The sequence below is a fragment of the Camelina sativa genome, chromosome 20 (assembly GCF_030686135.1).
Source record: "Camelina sativa cultivar CO46 ecotype springtype chromosome 20, ASM3068613v1".
Taxonomy (NCBI): Eukaryota; Viridiplantae; Streptophyta; class Magnoliopsida; order Brassicales; family Brassicaceae; genus Camelina; species Camelina sativa.
In genome coordinates, this window is record NC_141899.1 from 3900462 (window position 1) to 3921145 (window position 20684).

The 20684-nt window shown below is 36.3% G+C and overlaps 6 protein-coding genes across 6 annotated transcripts; 4 read left to right on the forward strand and 2 right to left on the reverse strand.

The window, feature by feature from the left end:
• Positions 1–304: 304 nt before the first annotated feature.
• Positions 305–1912, forward strand: LOC104769210 (putative ETHYLENE INSENSITIVE 3-like 4 protein). The gene has a single exon (XM_010493364.3). It carries the CDS (start codon positions 405–407, stop codon positions 1779–1781), a length of 1377 nt encoding a protein of 458 aa, XP_010491666.1. The 5' UTR covers positions 305–404; the 3' UTR covers positions 1782–1912.
• On the reverse strand, positions 1881–3028 carry LOC104769211 (protein DOWNSTREAM OF FLC). The gene is made up of 2 exons (XM_010493365.3): positions 2740–3028; positions 1881–2555 (listed from the first exon to the last, which is right to left on the reverse strand). The coding sequence occupies exons 1-2, from the start codon at positions 2900–2902 to the stop codon at positions 2218–2220; spliced, it is 501 nt and encodes a 166-aa protein (XP_010491667.1). The 5' UTR covers positions 2903–3028; the 3' UTR covers positions 1881–2217.
• Positions 3029–4051: 1023 nt separating this feature from the next.
• LOC104769212 (MADS-box protein FLOWERING LOCUS C) lies at positions 4052–20231 on the reverse strand. Its single transcript, XM_087504327.1, has 7 exons — positions 19826–20231; positions 6165–6222; positions 5695–5756; positions 5509–5608; positions 5385–5426; positions 5144–5185; positions 4052–4398 (listed from the first exon to the last, which is right to left on the reverse strand). The coding sequence occupies exons 1-7, from the start codon at positions 20008–20010 to the stop codon at positions 4291–4293; spliced, it is 597 nt and encodes a 198-aa protein (XP_087360453.1). The 5' UTR covers positions 20011–20231; the 3' UTR covers positions 4052–4290.
• On the forward strand, positions 9889–12516 carry LOC147918442 (uncharacterized). The gene is made up of 2 exons (XM_087504325.1): positions 9889–12079; positions 12162–12516. Exons 1-2 carry the CDS (start codon positions 9940–9942, stop codon positions 12383–12385), a joined length of 2364 nt encoding a protein of 787 aa, XP_087360451.1. The 5' UTR covers positions 9889–9939; the 3' UTR covers positions 12386–12516.
• On the forward strand, positions 15946–18999 carry LOC147918443 (uncharacterized). Its single transcript, XM_087504326.1, has 2 exons — positions 15946–16592; positions 17000–18999. Exons 1-2 carry the CDS (start codon positions 15946–15948, stop codon positions 17181–17183), a joined length of 831 nt encoding a protein of 276 aa, XP_087360452.1. The 3' UTR covers positions 17184–18999.
• Positions 17119–18552, forward strand: LOC147918444 (uncharacterized). The gene is made up of 3 exons (XM_087505691.1): positions 17119–17525; positions 17605–17833; positions 18070–18552. Exons 1-3 carry the CDS (start codon positions 17341–17343, stop codon positions 18550–18552), a joined length of 897 nt encoding a protein of 298 aa, XP_087361817.1. The 5' UTR covers positions 17119–17340.
• Positions 20232–20684: the final 453 nt, after the last annotated feature.

Below are 20684 nucleotides of genomic sequence, written 5' to 3' on the forward strand. Positions count from 1 at the left end.
TGAGTCGGTGCAATCAGCTCTCGTTACCCATCGACTTTGATGCAACCGTAGAAACTTCTAGTAACCTCCGGCGTTTTGATGGCCGGAGATAACTCTTGTCCACCAAGAAAAAAAACATAAATATCTCCGCCATAAAATTCCAAATTTTACAACATATGTTTAGCTCAGACCGAACCAGGATATCTTGCCACGTCCCTCAATCGCACATGCACACCACCCTCCTCCCAAAAAACAACCATATGCAATTGATAATCACGTATATTTGAACTATTTATGAATAGACACTCAATTTAACAAAACGTTTGTCGTGTTACATCAGTATACGCTTCTCTACGTACGGACAATAACCTCAATCACGTATAATATATAGATATAGTCCATGACTCGAGATCTAATGCACTAAAATGGTGGAAGTCGAAGAATTGGAAGCACTTAGTCCTACTGAGGACGAGGAAGAAGAAGAAGAAGAAATAAGCTATGATGACCTCAAAAGACGCATGTGGAAAGATCGAAACCTCATGGAAAAGCTCAAGCAACAGAAACGACACAACAACGACATCGTTTCCTTGACAACGCACCGGGCGGAAGCTTCACGGCGCAAGAAGATGGCTCGTTCACAAGACTCGGTGTTGAAGTACATGATGAAGATCATGGAGGTGTGTAAAGCGAAAGGGTTTGTGTACGGAATTGTACCGGAAAAAGGTAAACCAATAACCGGTTCGTCCGATAGCTTAAGACGTTGGTGGAAAGAAAACGTTCAGTTCGAACAAAACGCTCCAGACGCTATCACTGATTACTTAACACTTGCTGCTGCGGCGGCAGAGCTTATTGATAAGTCCTCATCATCATCGAGCTTATTACACATGTTACAAGATCTACAAGACACGACTCTTGGCTCGTTACTATCGGCGTTAATGCAACACTGCATGCCGCCACAGCGGCGGTTTCCGTTAGAGAAAGGAATAGCTCCGCCGTGGTGGCCGACGGGGACGGAGCTTTGGTGGGGAGAGCAAGGAATAGCTCATGAGCACGGTGCGCCGCCCTATCGAAAGCCGCACGATTTGAGGAAATCTTGGAAAGTTAGTGTTCTCGCTGCTGTGATCAAACACATGTCGCCAAATTTGGGAAGATTACGACGTCTCGCGAGGCAATCCAAAAGCTTACAAGATAAAATGATGGCTAGAGAGACCGATACTTGGTCTCGTGTCTTAAACCAAGAAGAGGTTCTTCTAAATATCAAAGACCTCAAGATATCGGATGATCAAGATCAAGAATCGTCGGGGTCTAAGAGAAAGGGTGAGTTTATGGAACCGTCTATGAGTGTTTATACTTGCCAAAACTCGAGTTGTCCTAAAAGTGATGTAAGTTTTGGGTTCGGGGACAAGAACTCGAGGACGGGTCATGAGATACAGTGTCTATACGGGTCGACCCAAGAGCCGAGCCAGAGCATGGGAGTTACAACTTCCACGTTTGAAACGGCTCCAAGTATTGTTACGAATACGACTAGTGAAGATGATTACAGTGAGAAATCGAGTGCAATGGACAAGCGATCTGATGATGATCATAGCAACAATGTAAATTGGATGGATTATTTTTGGTCAGAGAGGATGCAGAACGAGTTACATTATTCTAGGAGAGTCGAAGATGATGATAATGACGGTACTGGAACGGATTTGAACCAGTTTACAGAATCTGATCAATCGGACAACGTGAACCAGAGTACATTTTCAGTTTGGGACATGGGTTGCGAAGACAAAGACATATATATGTTCGATTATTAGTCAAGGTTGTTACTAATCACTATGGAATATGCATTACATGTACCAAAGTCAGAACATTTCTGTCTGTACTTGTATTCTCTAGTTACATCTATCTATCTACCTTACATACAATATAAAATATATAATTTATAGATCTCATATTAATAAGATAACTAAAATATAAAATATAGAAAACATTATCCTAATTCGAAGCTGCATCAAATTATGATCCCACTTAAGTAACAGAACACGATACTTTTTTTTTTGGGTCATCAACATGGGAATTTTTTTTTTAAGGTTGCAAATACGTTATTTTATATAATTTCTTAGATATGTCTAAATAGTCTCACCATCTCTGGAGACTCAACAACAAAACAAAATAACAATAAACTCTAAATAATAAATATGGGGTTTGTCTTTTTTTGATCAAGAAGATCGTAAGGTGAGTAAAAACAACTCAAATAGCCCTCTCATCCCCGTCGGCGAGGTAGAGTTTGCGGAGAGAGGCACAGCCACGGAGAGGTTGGTCTCTGAAGAAACCCATGGCGTTGGCGTAGTGGCGAGTAGAAGCGGCGCCGTTGGATCGCGTGAGGATCACTGTAGCGGTACTTCTGCCAGGATCAGCCTCGTGGCAGCGGGACATAGGACTGTGGACAAGCTCCGCCAGACACTGCTGGTCCTGTCGGTCTCCTTTGATGGCGACTTTGTATTTCCCATCAGGTCCCGTCACCGCCTTCCCGACAACTTCCGACTTGAGTGTCACTCTGTCTTTGCATACTATTTTCACTCTTGCCCCTGTTTTCAAATAACCCCAAAATATTTTCAATATTTTAAATCTATGTGTATATAACCAAATTGCGAATTAGGAGAAATATACAAACCACGAATGATCCCGTAAAAAATAATATAGGATTGGTAAAATCTTGGAAAGTCTGAATATTCTACATGTAACCTATCAAAACCAAAGAATCATACGAACCTGAGATATATTTGGTAGCGATAGTCTCGAATCCAAAGCGGCAAGTGTCACAGTAAACACATCCTTCAATGTGGAATGGCGTTCCAACCGCCATAGCCGCAAGTGGCAGTAGCGAAACGCATAGCACAACGATCAGAGGTACAGATGATCTAGCCATCTCCATTAAAGAAAGAACGTTATTGTAAATTTTCGGAGGTTGTTATTAGTGAAGGGGTTTTGTGTAGTATGTGCAGACTATGTAATATTTATATAAGAAGGGAATCAGGAGGGCACATGTATTAAATAAGGTGTAAGTGTATCGCATCTTATGCAAATTAAAAAGCTTCCTTAGTGTCGGCTGGATCCACTTGCGGCTGCTCCTCCGCCGTACTCGGCGAGAAAGTTTGTGTTGCCTTCTCCACAAGTCAACTCGTATTGTAATGGTTATTTTAGTCTACCTCTCGATCGGATTTAACATTTTTATATCCACTAACTTATTCGGCATTTGACTTTATAATTATATACTTCTCTTTTTTTCTTTTCCGAACAAAGCTTTTTAGACTAGAATCCATATCATGATTTTTGTCTAATGATATACTAATTTTTGTATATCGTAATCAGGAATTTTGTGGATTAACTACTATGTACAATAGAGTGATGAAGTTGCTGGTTAGCTTCTGTCCGACAGAACGTGCTTATGTTTCCTCTTTACGTAGTTTGCATTTTAACTCTTAACGATTCTATATACAATTGCAATTTACATCAGAATAGTTGAAGGAGATTAAATTGGTTAATTGTTCACAGTGGCGTCTGATAATATCGATCTAAATTAAATAGTAGTTAGGGCTTTTATGATTTTATCATAATTACAGGATCAGAATGAAAGTGACTAACGATAACAAATAGATGTGTATTTTATTTTCCCTAAGGTGGAAGTCACTTGAAAACCGCTGTTTTGATCACATCCGTGAATGAACTAATCAATCGATTGATTAGTTCAAATGAAGTTTATACGGCTTGTTAAGCCGGCTTAGATATCAAGCATAATTTTGGAAAGAGGTCGGTCACGTTAACAACACTTCACAGCAATGAATCTCAAGAACTACGCCTATTGGGCCAAAAAAAATGACCGACATGGGCCCAATAGAAACCCATGACAACCGCAACGCGTTTTAGATAAAAACAAATTAAATTACGAGGACATATAGAGCAGAGTTGTGCCACGCCTCTACTGCAAAATAAGCAGAAGACTTCTTCACTGTGAAGCAAACACAAGCTTTGGACAGAAGAGGAGAACACACAAAACAACATCTCGATGCAAAGCTCTCTCAAATAAGGTACAAAAGTTTCATCATATATAGTTTTGTCTTAAACAGATAATATTTGACTTTCAATCTACTTTTTAAGTATCACACACAAGCCAAAGAGAGAGAGAGAGAGAGAGAGAGAGGAGGGAGTATTAAGATATACATACATACGACGCGCCCTTATCAGCGGAATAATTACATATCTTTTTTTTTTTTTTTCTTCCCTTAATTATATATATGTTTTGGATTTTTGATATCAACCGCCCTAATTGAGCAGCGGGAGAGTCACCGGAAGATTGTCGGAGATTTGTCCAGCAGGTGACATCTCCATCTCCATATCAGCTTCTGCTCCAACAACATGATTCGTCTCCATCTGTACGATAATCATAGGTCAAAATCACTATTCACTTTTTACCTGTTTGTCTACTCATATATGAATATTCTTTTTTCATTCCACCAATCTAAAACTAACACTCAGTTCCACCATTTTGCTTCCATAATTTGTCTGTTCTAGACTACTTCCCTGTTTATAATTTAACCTTGAGGATGTAAAAGTAGCTAGACTACTGGACACATGGATCCAAACCTTAACCATGACGCACAAAAAACTAATCCGTTCAGAAATCTCAAACTGAACCAAAACCTAATTAAAACCTTTATTATCCCAAATCCAGAAAAAGAACAACCAAAACCTAATATTACTCGCACCAACAGAAAAGTATATATTATTTTAGTGAAATGATATAGCAATAATCGTTATAAAAATATATATTTTACCGAACAAATTATTATGTAATAATGAAATTATACTGTTCATGAATTTTGTTTGTTTGTGTGTCTTTTATCTTAAAATTATATTAAACTTTTCATCTGTCATTCTAAAATCCGAATCAAAGTTTCCCTAACTCAAACCAGACCGAATCAAATCTCTGTCCTTATTCAGCAGTAACAATCTCACAAACCCTAATAATACCTAATCTACCAACAACCAAAATGCCTAATCTTGAGAAATAAAATTTCTAGAATACAAGACACAGAAGTGCTACCTAGTAAATGCTTAAAGTGGAAAGAATGGCTTATTAGGTATGCATATATATAGAAAAAGTAGCTTTCGTTACCTGGCTAGCCAAAACCTGGTTCTCTTCTTTCAGCAATTTCTCCTGTTTTAAAGATCATCATGATCAGCAATCACAAATCACAACCTAACAAATTCAGATTTTGGAATCCACAACATATGTATTGGGAAGAAGTTGCAAAGACGTGTGAAAAGCTCATTAAACAGACTTACAGAAACAATGAAAACAGTACCCTAGAGTATAAATCTGATATATGTTCTAAACTTGGAATCAAATATCTAACCTTTTCTTTGAGGTTCTCAACAAGCTTCAACATTAGTTCTGTCTGTAACAAATAAAAGCAATAAGGTTATTCTCGGAAAATAAAATTCAGGAAAGAGTAGCTAGACATTATAGAATCCACTTACCTTCTTCGCTCTAGTTATGGAGAGGGCGGTCTCAAGGTGTTCCTCCAGTTGAACGAGGGAATCGACACTCACATTGTTGACATTTGATTCCACAAGATTGCTGCATATATTCATAGTTTTACAAGGAAACCCTAATTCCTTTATAATCAAAGGAGGAGAGCAAATATAGTCTTAGCTAGTACTAACCTTTCCACAAGTTCTAGTAGCTCATGGTGTGAACCATAGTTCAGTTCTTTTGACTGAAGATCCTGGCCAAAGAAAAGGGACATATATAAGACGCGGTAAAAGACAAGGCTAGCAGGATTTCAGTATGCATGTTGGTACACCATCTCATTATATATTTAGAATCACTTAGCAAGCTAATAGCGCATGGTGGATCAATGATGCAATTCCTTTATCTAGATATATCTCCACAATGTTATGGTGCTAAACATTCGTTTACTCATATCTATTAAACAATTACAACTACACAACTCCAAATAGTGACTATATGTGAAAACGTTATATGCCTCTTAGCCCAGGCCTATAAAAATGCAAGCTAGACAGGAGGCTATGAATAGGCTCTGACAGTATTGATTACTGAACTCTCTACGTCTTTAGTAAATCTACGCCTCATGAAAATCCATCTGGGAAAATATCCGAAACATTTGTATTACCAAGGCTTTGAGATCATCAGCATGTTGTTTCCCATATCGATCAAGGATCTTCACCAGGCTGGAGAGATGACAAAAAAGAAAAGTATGTTAGGATAATAAAATACAAGGTAACCCTTGAAAAGACCACTGGAAACTATAAAACATGTATATGGTGTCATCAAAGGAGACATTTAGAGACAAAACCTAAATAATTACACATATATAGATCTTTTCATCTCTAAATAAATAACTCTAAAAATTTACCAAGAAATGTTCAAAGTTTGATTATCCAATGAATTATTTTAATATATATCGGTAGGTTGAGATTTTACATTTTTCCACAAAGAAAAGGTTTACTAAAAGTCTAAAACTAAGGCATGTATATAGATTATCCCTGTGATCTAAAATTCGTTTACAGAAAACCCTAATCTCAAGCGTCCACTGTCCAGATTGTTTCTATGCAATTTTGTTTGTGCTTCTATATATGGTACATTGATTGATATAATATAACATGGAAACACAGAAGGAAACTTAAATGCAAACAAGCAACTGAGGCTTAAGAGAGAGTGTACAATACAAACAGACTTTTTACTGTTAAAGAAAACATATACTCACGAAAACGTACACACAGATATTGATGAATCACTACATGATGACATGGCAGTAAGCGCTCAGCAGACGTCCAATATACCTACGTTTAAGCCAAATTCCAAGGACATGGACTGAGTCTTACAGAAAGTCATTTTTATTTATAATTTCGGCACATAATTAAAAGACAACCCTAAACATAAGAAACAGTGGAAGACTGCTTCCAATTCATTGACTTACATTATTCTGATTGTATGTAACCTCTATCTGATCTTCCATTTTTGGATTCGATCCATACCGCAATTAGCATCAAAAGTCAAAACAACACCCTATATATCTTCTTTCTTTTGTCTCGGAAGTGATTTGAACCACAAATTGTGGCATCAATACCATTATAAAAACAAAACCTATTTATCCTCTAAATTCTATCTTTATCATCATCCTATCAAAAATTTTAGTGTTCTTATGCATAACTAAAAAGAAAACGCCTAATCGTGTGTCAAAAACGGTGACATCAACTATTGGTTTTCTAAGTATTACCATCTGAACATATATACAAGACAACTTTTTTGAGTTTTCATATGAACCTTGACCTCAAGGTTCTTTCTGGTAATGGAGTATTGATAAGCCATAACATGATGATGATGATGATGTGGCCGGTAAGCAGATGACCAATACGTAAATCCAAACTCCAAATACATTGACCGAGTTTTTAGACAACAATCTCATAATTTTATTTTATGTTTCTTTGCAACGAAAATCTAAACAGTTTCCTAAGAATAGGAAACCGGTTTTCCATTTTGTATTTCCATCTTCCATTTTCTTCCTCGTTTGTATAGAAACTGTTGAGGTTCCAATTAACTATATTGAAAGCAAAAAATCAAGCAGTAAAGGTGAAGAGTTACTGAGACATCAACTTACTGAGGCATCTATCAAGTATCACCAATATATAGAAATTGTTCCAAAGAAGGAAAAACCTAAGACAGATAAAACTAAAACTACATAATTACCTAATAGAGGTCAAAGCAAATTTGATAAAACTACCGCTAAGTCACTTAATAATTTGTGCGAATAGGTTTCAGTTCCATTGTGAAGTTAAGCTCTTTGCACCAAAATTAAGGATGCAAAAATGAGTTATTGAGTGAATAATGTTTCTTTTTAACTCATAATTAGTGAGCCAGGTGTCTCGGCTATTCCAAGGCTGGACCTAACATTCAGTATAAGGCGTGAACAAACCCTAACAAAGTATGCAGCAAGTGAGAGAATCCGCATATCATCTTGACCAACATGGCCAAACCACTACAACCACTTGGTTAGTATATAGGAGGGTTGTAGTAAACACTACACCGGGTTTAATTTTGACAATGTAGAATCATATTGATATTTCTTATATGAAGACAAGTTTTCTGGAGTTTTACATTTCCTAGAGGCAACAAAGAAACAAGGTTGAGTTATTGGCAATATTCATGACAAAAAGACCCAAGATACAAAGGTTGTGTGATTTGTCAATTTGCACAACAAAAATTACAAGGTTGTGGATTCATGTTGAGGACACAGTCTTGTATATAGGCACACATCCATTAAAAGATTAAGAGCGATAGTTGATAAACAATAACATAAATATATATGTAGCACAGCTATGTGAGGTAACTACTAGGGTAGGAAACTATTAACCTTTGGATAATTAATCTTCAAGTAAGAAAATCCATAAAAAGGAGAGAAATCATTATAAAAAACATGTATATTAATCCATAAAAAGATTAATATTTTAGTCATAGTTTTACAAGTAATGTGACATACATTTGAACCAAAATTATTATTGATCTATGGTACTAATTTTATTTATAAATCTCCCGGGAATGTATATGTATGCAAATCCAAGAGAGCAATGAGTTTTAGTCTAAAAATAGTCCAGTTAATGTACATTATGTGCGGCACAAAGTGTTAAAGATGCACACAACAATTGCAATTAATCGCAATCGATACCAGATCACATAGCTTAAGTAGCATATGTGCGGTAAGGACTAATTGCGAGGCTAAGTTTTTTAAAGCTACCAATATTCACAAGTACTATATATAATCAATTAGAAACACTAATTTGGATAATCATCAAGTGATAGGTCCATGACAAAGAGAGAAACCCATAGAAGATCAACAATCAGTAACTGCACAATGTGGTATGCATTATTCAGCATTTAACCCCATTGAAATTCTATGGATCTCTCGGATTTGCATAGATCTCCCGAAGGTACATTGCACTGGATACAAATCCAAAGAGATCTAATGAATTTTAATCACTTAGAAAAAAGAGAGATCCAGCAATTCTGACATAAAAACTAATCAGAAACATAGGGAATTCACTACACGAAAACACGGCGTTTGGGACTACTTTTTGTGACTGAATTTATAGTCGCAAACTTTTGTGACTACTTTGTGACACTTTTGCCACGGACTAACGATGACGAATACAATGGACGTAAAACAGTCGCAAATTTACGGCGATTAACTGTAGTCGCTAACTCGTTGCTATTATGCGACTACTTTGGGACATTTTATCGAGAAAAAATAGAGCGTCGCAAAATAATCGCAATTTATGACAAACTATAAACTGAAGATTAAGTCAGTAAAGTTAGTCGCAAAGCTGTCTTTAAATCACGACGTATTTGCCACTTTTGTTTTGCTTTTAATTTTATTGTCACAAATCAGTCGGTGACTATGTCGGTAAAAAACGTGGTAAATGTGGTAGTGTGGATTTGTACTGAACTTTTGTGACCCTTTTTTGAGTCTCTATTACGTGGTAAAACAGTGACAAATGCGTCGTTATTTGCGACACATCCGTTCGTTGTTGCAAAAGAGTCGCAAAGCAGTCACTTATTGATGTCGGCAAAAAACGTGATAAATGTTTCAGTTTGCGTTTGTATTGAGCTGTTTCGAGCTTTAATTTGTCTCAATTATGTAGTTTTTAGTTACAAAGGAGTCCTTATTTGCGACTGTTTTTACTGGAGTCGCAAAGTAGTCGCAAAATTTATACTATATATAACGCATCACTCTCACCATTCCATTCATATCACTCTCATTCATTTCTAAGTAGAGAGACGGAATAAAAAAAAAGTAGTGAAAAAAAGATTTTTTTTTTTTTTTTAGAAGAGAAGAAAAAAAAAGAGAGAAAGAAGATTTGTTTTTTTAGAAGAAAAGAAAAAAAAAAGCTATGTGGAATTCATCTCGAGAGTGGATGTATAATCGGATCGATGGAAGAACAAATAATATCTCTAAAGAATTTTTGGCGGGAGTTGAGCAGTTCATGAATTTCGCAAACAGCCAGCCTATGGCACAAAACAGTGGAGGTAGGTTTTACTGTCCTTGCGTAAAATGTCAGAACGATGTTATTTTGCATGGTACGACAATATCTAATCATTTGCATAGTAAAGGATTTATGCCAAATTATTATGTATGGTCTGAACATGGTGAAGATTATGACGTGCTAGGGGTAGGAACTAGTAGTCATTATCCTAATACAAATTATACTAGTACTAGTAGTCAGCATGGTAGTCAACCTGGTAGTCAGCCAATAGGATTTGAGGGAAATGTATATGCTGAGATGGTGAATGATGCATTTCATGGTACCACGCCTTTTAATGAGTATCATGAGTATGAAAGTGGATATGATCATGGATATGATCATATCCATGAAGAACCCATTGAAGAGGCGAAACGGTTCTATGACATGTTAGATGCTGCAAATAGTCCACTTTATGATGGATGTCATGAAGGTCATTCGCAACTATCATTGGCGTCTAGGTTCATAAACATCAAGGTTGATAATAATTTGTCTGAGGCATGCATGGACGATTGGGCTGAATTGTTTACGGAGGTTTTACCAGAGGGTAATCAAGCTACTGGTTCATACTACGAGACAGAGAATTTAGTTCGAAAGATAGGATTGCCATACCATACAATTGATGTATGTATAGAGAATTGTATGATATTTTGGAAAGAAGATGGGAATTTGGAGCATTGCAAGTTCTGTGGGAAGCCAAGGTACAAAAGTAGTGGGGGTAGAACTAGAATACCCTTCAGTCGTATGTGGTATCTACCTATTGCAGATAGATTGAAGAGGATGTACCAATCAGAGAAGACCGCATCATCAATGAGATGGCATGCTGAGCATGATTCAGAAGATGGAGTAATGTGTCATCCATCTGATGCGCCTGAATGGAAGAATTTCCAACATTTACATCCCACATTTGCGCAAAAGCCACGAAACGTTTACCTTGGGTTATGTACAGATGGTTGTAATCCATTTGGGGTCTCCAAAAATCATACTTTGTGGCCTGTGATCTTAACTCCATACAACCTACCTCCGGATATGTGCATGAACAGCGAGTATTTATTTCTTACGATTCTGAACTCCGGACCAAACCACCCACGAGCCAGCCTTGATGTTTTCCTCCAACCATTAATCGATGAGTTAAAGGAGTTATGGTATAATGGGGTTGAGGCTTATAATATCTCACTAAATCAAAATTTCAACATGAAAGTTGTTCTTATGTGGACAATAAGCGATTTTCCAGCATACGGTATGTTGTCGGGATGGACGACACATGGAAGATTAGCATGTCCAATTTGTATGGATGACACTGGTGCTTTTCAATTACCAGCTGGGAGGAAAACATGTTGGTTTGACTGTCATAGGAGATTTCTTCCTACAAGTCATCCGATGCGGAAGAATAAAAAGGACTTTCTGAAGGGAAAAGATTCATTGAATGACGAGCCACCAGCATCTCTGAGTAGTCAAGCTATCTATGAGCGTATAAGGAAAGCCAAAGCACCTAAAACATCTATTTGCGGTGGGAATGGTCACGAAAAGAAAGTTAAAGGCTACGGAAGATGGCATAATTGGCATAAAGAAAGCATATTATGGCAGTTACCGTACTGGGTCGATCTGAATTTAAGGCACAACCTGGATTTGATGCACGTCGAGAAAAATGTCTTTGATAACTTGATGTACACCACTATGAATGTAAAAGATAGATCGAAAGACAACGTGCAGTCAAGATTGGATATTGCAAGATTTTGTTCCCGGCAAGATTTACATCTAGATGCTCAAGGGAGAGCCCCATTCCCTATTTGGAGATTGAAAACCAAAGCGAAAGAGGCTTTATTAAAATGGGTAAAAGAAGATGTTAGATTCCCAGACGGATATGTCGCAGATTTAGCTAGCTGTGCTGACATGAAAAATGGAAAGTTTTCGGGAATGAAGAGTCATGACTGCCATGTGTTTATGGAACGATTGCTTCCGTTCATATTTGCAGAGCTTTTACCGCGTAATGTCCACCTGGCGATTTCAGGTATATAAATTAAACATTTAATTTGGTTTAGTTGTTGATATTATATTTATATGTAACAACATAACATGTTATAACTTTGTAGGGATTGGAGCATTTTTCCGCGACCTATGTAGTAGAACATTGGAGCAATCCCGCCTCGAAATTCTGAAGGATAATATTGTCATGATCTTGTGTAATTTGGAGAAAATCTTCCCTCCTTCATTCTTTGATGTAATGGAGCACCTCCCTATTCACCTACCTTATGAAGCACAACTTGGTGGTCCTGTGCAATATAGGTGGATGTATCCTTTCGAAAGGTTTTTTTAACGTTTAAAAGGGAAAGCGAAGAACAAAAGATATCCAGTTGGCTCAATAGTTCAATCCTACTTGAATGATGAGATATCTTATTTCTCAGAACACTATTTCGCTTCACACATTTCTACAACAAGGAGAAGAAGGTAAAACTTCAAATATGATTATTGAATTTTTCTATCAACTTCTAAAATTGTGAAAAGGTTTTACAAAATAAACTTTAACAGGTTAATTCGGCATGAAGAAGGTGAAGTACCTGTATATCCTATACAAGTACCAGATATATTCACTCAAGTTGGTCGTCCAGGCGGAAAAAGTAGTGAATTTTGGTTAACTGAAAAAGATTATAAATGTGCACACGCATATGTTCTGCGCAATTGTGATTATTTCCAGCAACATGAGAGGTATTTTTGATTTACCAAGTATATTTATAACCATATGTTCTTAGGTAAACTTTAAAATATTTACTTTTTGTTGATAAAATACAGATTGTTGGAGGCGCAAATTCGATATGAATATCCAAAACTATCTGATGAAGATGTTAGGTCGAAAAGAGAAGAAGATTTCCATGAATGGATTAAGCAATATGTATGTTTTACTATCCACCAATTAATTATATCAACATGATAAATATTGTGATCTAAAATTTTGTATATATATTTGGCACAGGTGCGTGGTGGTTTTGAAAGTTTTCCTCCATGGGTCCATGAAATCGTGGACGGTCCTGAAAATAAAGTTAAGTCTTGGCCTATATATTTTACAAGAGGTTATCTGTTTCACACAAAAGCTCACGGTCTCACTAAAAAAACAATGAATTATGAGGTATGTGTCCGAGGACAAACTTATTCCAATTCATCTGGCGAGGACGATTTTTACGGGACCATTGAAAATATCATAGAGCTTACCTATCCAGGATTTTTGAATTTACGGGTCACACTTTTCTATTGTGAATGGTATGACTCTACAATTGACAAAGGCACTCGAATACGCGATGGAGGCATTGTTGACGTGTTGTCATCAAGGAGATACCGACATTATGAACCGTTTATATTAGGTAATGTTCTATTTTAAATATATATTTATAGATATATATATACATCTAATTGAGAACCATTTTTTATGTGTAGGTTCTCAAGCTGATCAAGTTTGTTATCTTTCATATCCTCACACTAAACGACCTCGAAAACTTTGGCTCAACGTTCTGAAAGTTAATCCAAGGCATGCTGTACAAGGGAACTTAAAACAAAAGGAGGTTGTTATATTGCAGCAAACAGTTGATGATGGAATGACAGATTCAATAGAGGAGATCATAGTTGACAGTTTCGTAGATGGTAATCAGCCTAATGAAGAACTTGATTTTGAGATCAACGATGCTGAACAAGAAGACGAATTTCGTGGCAACTACTCGTCGTCGTCTTCGTCTTCAGATGAGGATGAAGATCAAGAAGATGAAAATGAGGAATATGAATAATTTTCATGTTTATTATTTGTGTATTTGTAATTTTATTGAAATCGCAAACACTAGTGTTATTATAATTTTATTGAAATTTCGATGATGTTTTCTCTCTAATTTTATCAATATTTTATAGTCAGAAAAACGTCATAAATTGAGACTATAGTGCGACTGTTATGTTTTGTCTAATATTTTTTTGGTTAAAAAATCTTAACACAAAATTAGACTAATATTTTATTGTCACAAAGACGTCACAAATTGAGACTATATTGTGACTGAACTTATATTTTGCGACTGTTTTGTCACTAAAGTGATTGTGCATCTGTTTCTGTCAGTCGCAATAGAGTCTTAAAGTACAACGGTTTAGCGAGTATCTTACATTAATTTTAGAATTTTACAAATTTGAGTACAAAAAATGTCAACTTATACATTTCTACTTATATGTGACATCTAATATTTACTAAATTTCTATAATCACATAAATAAAACACCAAATTAGACAATTATGTTTATATCCTCCAACACATGTATTAGGGTTACATGTGTTTAATTAAGTTAGAGTAGTGAAGGTTGTATATATTTACAAAAACATATAAAAATTATTATGTTTGATATTTTATCAAAACTAAACTCTTAAATGAGAGTATACATGATCAAAGGGTCATGTCTAATATGTTTTTGGTTATAAAATCTTAACACAAAATTAGACTAATATTTTATTGTCACAAAGACGTCACAAATTGAGACTATATTGTGACTGAACTTATATTTTGCGACTGTTTTGTCACTAAAGTGATTGTGCATCTGTTTCTGTCAGTCGCAATAGAGTCTTAAAGTACAACGGTTTAGCGAGTATCTTACATTAATTTTAGAATTTTACAAATTTGAGTACAAAAAATGTCAACTTATACATTTCTACTTATATGTGACATCTAATATTTACTAAATTTCTATAATCACATAAATAAAACACCAAATTAGACAATTATGTTTATATCCTCCAACACATGTATTAGGGTTACATGTGTTTAATTAAGTTAGAGTAGTGAAGGTTGTATATATTTACAAAAACATATAAAAATTATTATGTTTGATATTTTATCAAAACTAAACTCTTAAATGAGAGTATACATGATCAAAGGGTCATGTCTAATATGTTTTTGGTTATAAAATCTTAACACAAAATTATACTAATATTTTATTGTCACAAAGACGTCACAAATTGAGACTATATTGTGACTGAACTTATATTTTGCGACTGTTTTGTCACTAAAGTGATTGTGCATCTGTTTCTGTCAGTCGCAATAGAGTCTTAAAGTACAACGGTTTAGCGAGTATCTTACATTAATTTTAGAATTTTACAAATTTGAGTACAAAAAATATCAACTTATACATTTCTACTTATATGTGACATCTAATATTTACTAAATTTCTATAATCACATAAATAAAACACCAAATTAGACAATTATGTTTATATCCTCCAACACATGTATTAGAATTACATGTGTTTAATTAAGTTAAAGTAGTGAAGGTTGTATATATTTACAAAAACATATAAAAATTATTATGTTTGATATTTTATCAAAACTAAACTCTTAAATGAGAGTATACATGATCAAAGGGTCATGTCTAATATGTTTTTGGTTATAAAATCTTAACACAAAATTATACTAATATTTTATTGTCACAAAGACGTCACAAATTGAGACTATATTGTGACTGAACTTATATTTTGCGACTGTTTTGTCACTATTTAGATTGTGCATGTCAACAAATTGAGACGTGTAGGTGTCTGGGTTTATAATTTGCGACTGTTCTGCCACTAAGTATAGTTTTTGTTTAATGTTTACGACAGTCACAAAGTAGTCTTAAAGTACCACTACTTTCTTACGGATTAAAATTTCCCCAAATTTTAGTGAAAATTATTAGCGGTAATTATTCCCCCGAGTTTAATTATTCCCCCCCCCATCAAATTGAACACTCTTAGTAACACTCTTAGTAAATATCGAAACCCTCATAATTTCCCGAAACCCTCTTTTTTCTTTTCTCTCTGTCTTTTCGTTTTCTAATCTACTGAAATTCCGACTTCTTCTCCGACTTCTTCTCCGACTTCTGTTCCGATGAAATCCGGCGGTGGTGGTCGTGGATCTGGCGGTGGTGGTCGTAGATCTGGCGGTGGTGGTCATGGATCTGGCGGCGTTGCGAGACGAAGTAGAGATGTCGCTTCGTCGTCTCACTCCTCTAACCCTTCCTCTCACAACGAAAATTCTTCACACTCCCAACAATCTCAACCGTCGCTTCCATCTCGGTATACGCAAGCATCATTTCCCCAGTATCCTCGAGAAGCTTCTCCTCAGCCACAACAACCAGGCTTTCAACAACAGCTCCACTCCCAGATGCAGCAGCCACCACCACCGCATGCTCATGTTCCGGTGTATCAACAGGTGGCTCCTCAGAATCCGGGATACAACCAGCCGCTTCACAATGGTGGATATCAACCACCGCTTCACCATCCGGCTTATCCACCGCCGCTTCAGGATCTGGGGTTTCTGCCGCCGAATCCTCAGAATCCGGTGTATCAACCGCTGGCTCCTCCGAATCAAGGATTCCAACCGCCGCCGCCTCCGAATCAGGACGGTCAAGAGCATCCACCACCGGCTCAGAATCAAGACTTCCAACAGCAACTGGATGAGTTGCTTGCACTTCCTGGTCGACACCATCTCCCGATATTGAGTCCGCATCCCATCCCCGACACTCAAAGCATATGGTAAAATATTTTTTTCTTTTATTTTATCATTTGATTATTATTTTGATAAATAAGTAAAATATTTATCATTTGATTATCATTTTATCATTTGGTAAAATATTTTTTTCTTTTATTTTATAATTTGATTATCGCATTGCTCCCATTTGAATAACGCTTTGTGTGTTGTGTTATCGTTTAGATAAAATAAGTAGATTATTGTTTGGTTCAGTTTCTTATTGTTTTCAAAGTTTGGTTCGTTTTCTTAGTTGTTTTCAAAGTTTCTAAATTGTTTTCAAAGTTTGTTGTGTTGTGTTGTATTGTGTTGTGAAGTTTAGTTCAATTTCCATTAGATTATTGTGTTGTGATCCATTCGCTTATGTTTGATGGCTTATATTTTATAACTTAACACTCTCATATTTATGTAACAGGTTTGGACGAGACAAAGGAAAGCTATCTCGTGTTATTTCTGGGATTTTAAGGAGAAAGTTCGATGGTCCATACTTCAGCTGGAAGGTTACGCCATTACACATACGGGAGAGATATTTTAGATCCTTTACGGTAATGAGTTTCTTTTTAGACACAGTTTCTTTTTTTACTAAACTAAGTCAATGAGTTTGTCTTTTGTTTACTTACTTGACACTTACTTTACATTGTTGTACTGTGTAGAGGAAATACAATTGGGATGTTGCGATTACTGAGCTTGTGAGAGAAGGATTTGTGAAGATAGCGAAAAACAGAATGAAAGGAATTGTAAGTCAAGCAAAGACGTATGATGAGCCACCGATTTGGATCAATCCTACACTTTGGAAACAAATGTGGGAGCATTGGGACACACCTGAAGCTAAGGAGAAGAGCTCTAATGCATCCCAAGCCCGTAATTCTGATCGTGACGGTCTTGGAATCCACAAACATCTATCCAGCCAGAAATCTTACTTGCGAATTCAACAAGAGTTGGTAAATGCTCTAAACTAACTCTAATTATTTCATTTAAATATTTCAGTATCCACAATTAACATTTTTCTATCCATTGTAGGAAGAAAAGTTGGGACGTCCTGTCTCGCTTGGAGAGGTGTTTGTCGCAACACATACAAAGGCAGATGGAAGTTTTTATTCAGAAGGCCAAACAAGTTGTGGAGACATATGAGAAGAACATAGAGGAGGTAATGTCTCAAATGGAGTCTGATGTTACAGACCACTCCTCGCCAGATTCTCCTCATGCAACCCTCCTCCCCATTCAAGAAAAAGATGACATTTTCTTAAAGGTAATTTCCAGTACAATTGTCTTTGTTGTGCCTATCATAATTGTCTTATTTTGCTAAGCTAAGTATCTGATTTTGATTGATGCTTAAGAATCCTTGATATTGATATACTTTTGATTGATGCTTGAGAATACTCGATGTTGATTATCTGGGTTTGTGTGATATTTCTATCTGGGTTTGTGTGATATTTCTGTTTGTTATGTTTGTTTTGTGAATGATCATCTCTTCTTTTGTCTTAGTGTACTGTAACGAATGCCAAGGGAACCCCCTTTGGACTTGGAAGTCTCTCGGAGATAATCACCAAAGGGAAAAGAAAGGCTACTTATCCAAGCTCTAGTCCAGATTCGCTGTTAGAGATTCAAGAACAACTCCAGGTTGCTCGTCGTAAGCTCGCTGATCAAGATGAAGAAAATGCTCGACGTGCCAGAGAAGATGCTAGACGTGATGAGGAGCAACGTGACGCTCAAAACCGCATTGCAACCTTGGAGATGCTCGTATCCTACTTGAAGACTAGTGATCCGGGGGTTGCAGAATTCTTGTCTACTCAACCACCAGCCAATGCGCCATTAACCACAGCAGCACCAGCAACCAACATCACTCCAGCCACTGCGACCAATGTCAACCAACCTGCAACAACCACTTCAGGAGCTAGTTCACCATCTACTTCACCTGCGACTGCACCAACCACTTCACCTTTGTCAGTATCATCCTCTCATGCTTAACAAACTAATTCTATCTCTTTTAAGCCTCTATAACTATTTTTTGGATTGTGTAGTAGTGTTTCTAGATCCTTAGCCTAAAACTATTTTCTGTATATGATCGTTGAATGATTTGTATGTTTTTTGTTAAGATCATTCAAATCAGGATTTTAATTTAAATTCAGGTTTTTTTTTTCAAAATTTATTGTATACTGTCCCAAATTACTAGGTATATTTTCACTGATTTGCGACCATTTATAATTTAAATAAACACAAACAAAGTACCAAATTTGTTGTGTATATGTCAAGATTTTGGGACTAAAAAAACTTAGTCTTCAGTCCGTCACAAACAATTCTGACTCCTTTGCGACTATCTTGTGACTAAACAGCGACTATTTTAGGACCAAAATTCAGATTTTTAAAGTTTACTGTGGTATTAAGTCAGTCTTCCAAACGTAGCTAATTTGTGACTACCATGTCGTCTGAAAGAAGTCGTCTATTACGACTGCCAAAGCGAGTCACTATACTGTCGTTAATTACGACGGTATATTCCGGTCTGTCCGTAGTCGCCAATTACGACTGCGCCAGTGAGTCACTATAGAGTCGTTCATTACGACGGTACGTTTCGGTCTGTCCGTAGTCGCTAATTAACGACCATAACCCTTGTCTCCAATGCGTCGCAAATAAGGGACTGGTTTGCGACCAAAACAATTTGCGACCAAATATTTGCGACCAAATATAACAGTCCTTCAATAGTTGCACATACCGACTTAGCGACTGATTTGAGACGATTCCAGTAGTCCCAAACGCCGTGTTTTCGTGTAGTGATTAATCCCTAAAGCCAAGTAGCAATCAAAGACGGCTTGAAACTTCACTAGACAACATCGAGTACGCAGCAGAACGTGTCAAGCAAATCTCAAATGACATGCAAAAAATTTCCAAATAAAATAAAATCCATGCAGAAAAAAATTTAAGGAAAAAGAGAGAGAGATAGAGAGAGAAAAGAAGAGAAAAAAGTAAGAAGCTTAAGCTCAACACGACATTGTTCTTCCATAGATTTAGTTATCTCATGTATCTCACATGGTCATAGAAAAAACACTAACAAAGACCGAACCGAGTAAAACAACAAGAGATTCGCCGGAAAAATCAAACTATACATTAATTGTTTTTTATTTTTTATTTTGTTTGTGTCTTTTTAAAATATTTATTTTTCTTCAAAAACAAAGTAAAGAGAAAGCACAAAACCGAAGCTTAAAGGGGAAAAAAAAACGAGAACCCAGATAAGGAAAAGACGTACTTATCACCGGAGGAGAAGCTGTAGAGCTTGCCGGAGGCGGAGACGACGAGAAGAGCGACGGATGCGTCACAGAGAACAGAAAGCTGACGAGCTTTCTCGATGAGACCATTACGACGTTTGGAGAAGGTGACTTGTCGGCTACTTTTGTTCTCAATTCGCTTGATTTCTAGTTTTTTCCTTCCCATGGCTTCAGTCTCCGAGAGGCCCTTGTGCCCTAATTTGATCCTCAGGTTTGGGTTGGGTTCAAGTCGCCGGAGAGATACTAAGCGTTTCTCTTCTTTTTTTGCCTTTCCTATTTTTTTATTTCCTTTTTTCCTTTTATTTCTTTCTATTTTTTTGTCTAATCTACTTTTTTTTTTTTCCTTCCTTGGGCTAGATTTTTTTTTTTTTTTTTTTTAGGGTAAACGAGAGTGATGAAAATAAAATTTATGAACAAAAACGATGCGTTTTGAACGCAAGATTGCCACGTGTACCGCATGACGAGTATCATGCGACCGCGTTTGCTCTTCTTCCATTGGCTATCTCTAATGACTCTTTAATTTTTCATTAAAAAAATTACCTCTTCATCAATTTTTAATTCTTCATTTTTAAACAAACATCCGATGAAATTAATCAAAGATTTTTTCAAAACTAAGATCTGATACTTTTTTTTTTTTTTAATCATCTGTGATATATAAAGAAAAGTTGAATACAATGTTTCAAATAGAGAAAGCAAACCAAAAACCAAGCAAAACGGGAAAACAACACCCGATATTAAGTATAGCTGTCACGTGCAATCTGCTCATGTAACCAAGCAGGATCTCCCAAAGCCAAATACGAGTTCAACCTGCCGTCTCGTGTAACACTATTAGCAAGCGAT

What these genes read in the sequence shown, in the direction of transcription:
- LOC104769210 (XM_010493364.3), top strand. Translation starts at nt 405, where the DNA reads ATGGTGGAAGTCGAAGAATTGGAAGCACTTAGTCCTACTGAGGACGAG.
- LOC104769211 (XM_010493365.3), bottom strand. Translation starts at nt 2,902, where the DNA reads ATGGAGATGGCTAGATCATCTGTACCTCTGATCGTTGTGCTATGCGTT. An exon ending in CGCTACCAAATATATCTCAG is followed by an intron (nt 2,556 to 2,739) that starts GTTCGTATGATT and finishes ATTTGAAAACAG; the next exon opens with GGGCAAGAGTGAAAATAGTA.
- LOC147918442 (XM_087504325.1), top strand. Translation starts at nt 9,940, where the DNA reads ATGTGGAATTCATCTCGAGAGTGGATGTATAATCGGATCGATGGAAGA. An exon ending in TGTCCACCTGGCGATTTCAG is followed by an intron (nt 12,080 to 12,161) that starts GTATATAAATTA and finishes ATAACTTTGTAG; the next exon opens with GGATTGGAGCATTTTTCCGC.
- LOC147918443 (XM_087504326.1), top strand. Translation starts at nt 15,946, where the DNA reads ATGAAATCCGGCGGTGGTGGTCGTGGATCTGGCGGTGGTGGTCGTAGA. An exon ending in CCCGACACTCAAAGCATATG is followed by an intron (nt 16,593 to 16,999) that starts GTAAAATATTTT and finishes TTTATGTAACAG; the next exon opens with GTTTGGACGAGACAAAGGAA.
- LOC147918444 (XM_087505691.1), top strand. Translation starts at nt 17,341, where the DNA reads ATGATGAGCCACCGATTTGGATCAATCCTACACTTTGGAAACAAATGT. An exon ending in TGCGAATTCAACAAGAGTTG is followed by an intron (nt 17,526 to 17,604) that starts GTAAATGCTCTA and finishes TATCCATTGTAG; the next exon opens with GAAGAAAAGTTGGGACGTCC. An exon ending in AAGATGACATTTTCTTAAAG is followed by an intron (nt 17,834 to 18,069) that starts GTAATTTCCAGT and finishes CTTTTGTCTTAG; the next exon opens with TGTACTGTAACGAATGCCAA.
- LOC104769212 (XM_087504327.1), bottom strand. Translation starts at nt 20,010, where the DNA reads ATGGGAAGGAAAAAACTAGAAATCAAGCGAATTGAGAACAAAAGTAGC. An exon ending in AGCTTCTCCTCCGGTGATAA is followed by an intron (nt 6,223 to 19,825) that starts GTACGTCTTTTC and finishes TCATCTCTCCAG; the next exon opens with CCTGGTGAAGATCCTTGATC. An exon ending in TTGAGAACCTCAAAGAAAAG is followed by an intron (nt 5,186 to 5,384) that starts GTTAGATATTTG and finishes TCTTTAAAACAG; the next exon opens with GAGAAATTGCTGAAAGAAGA.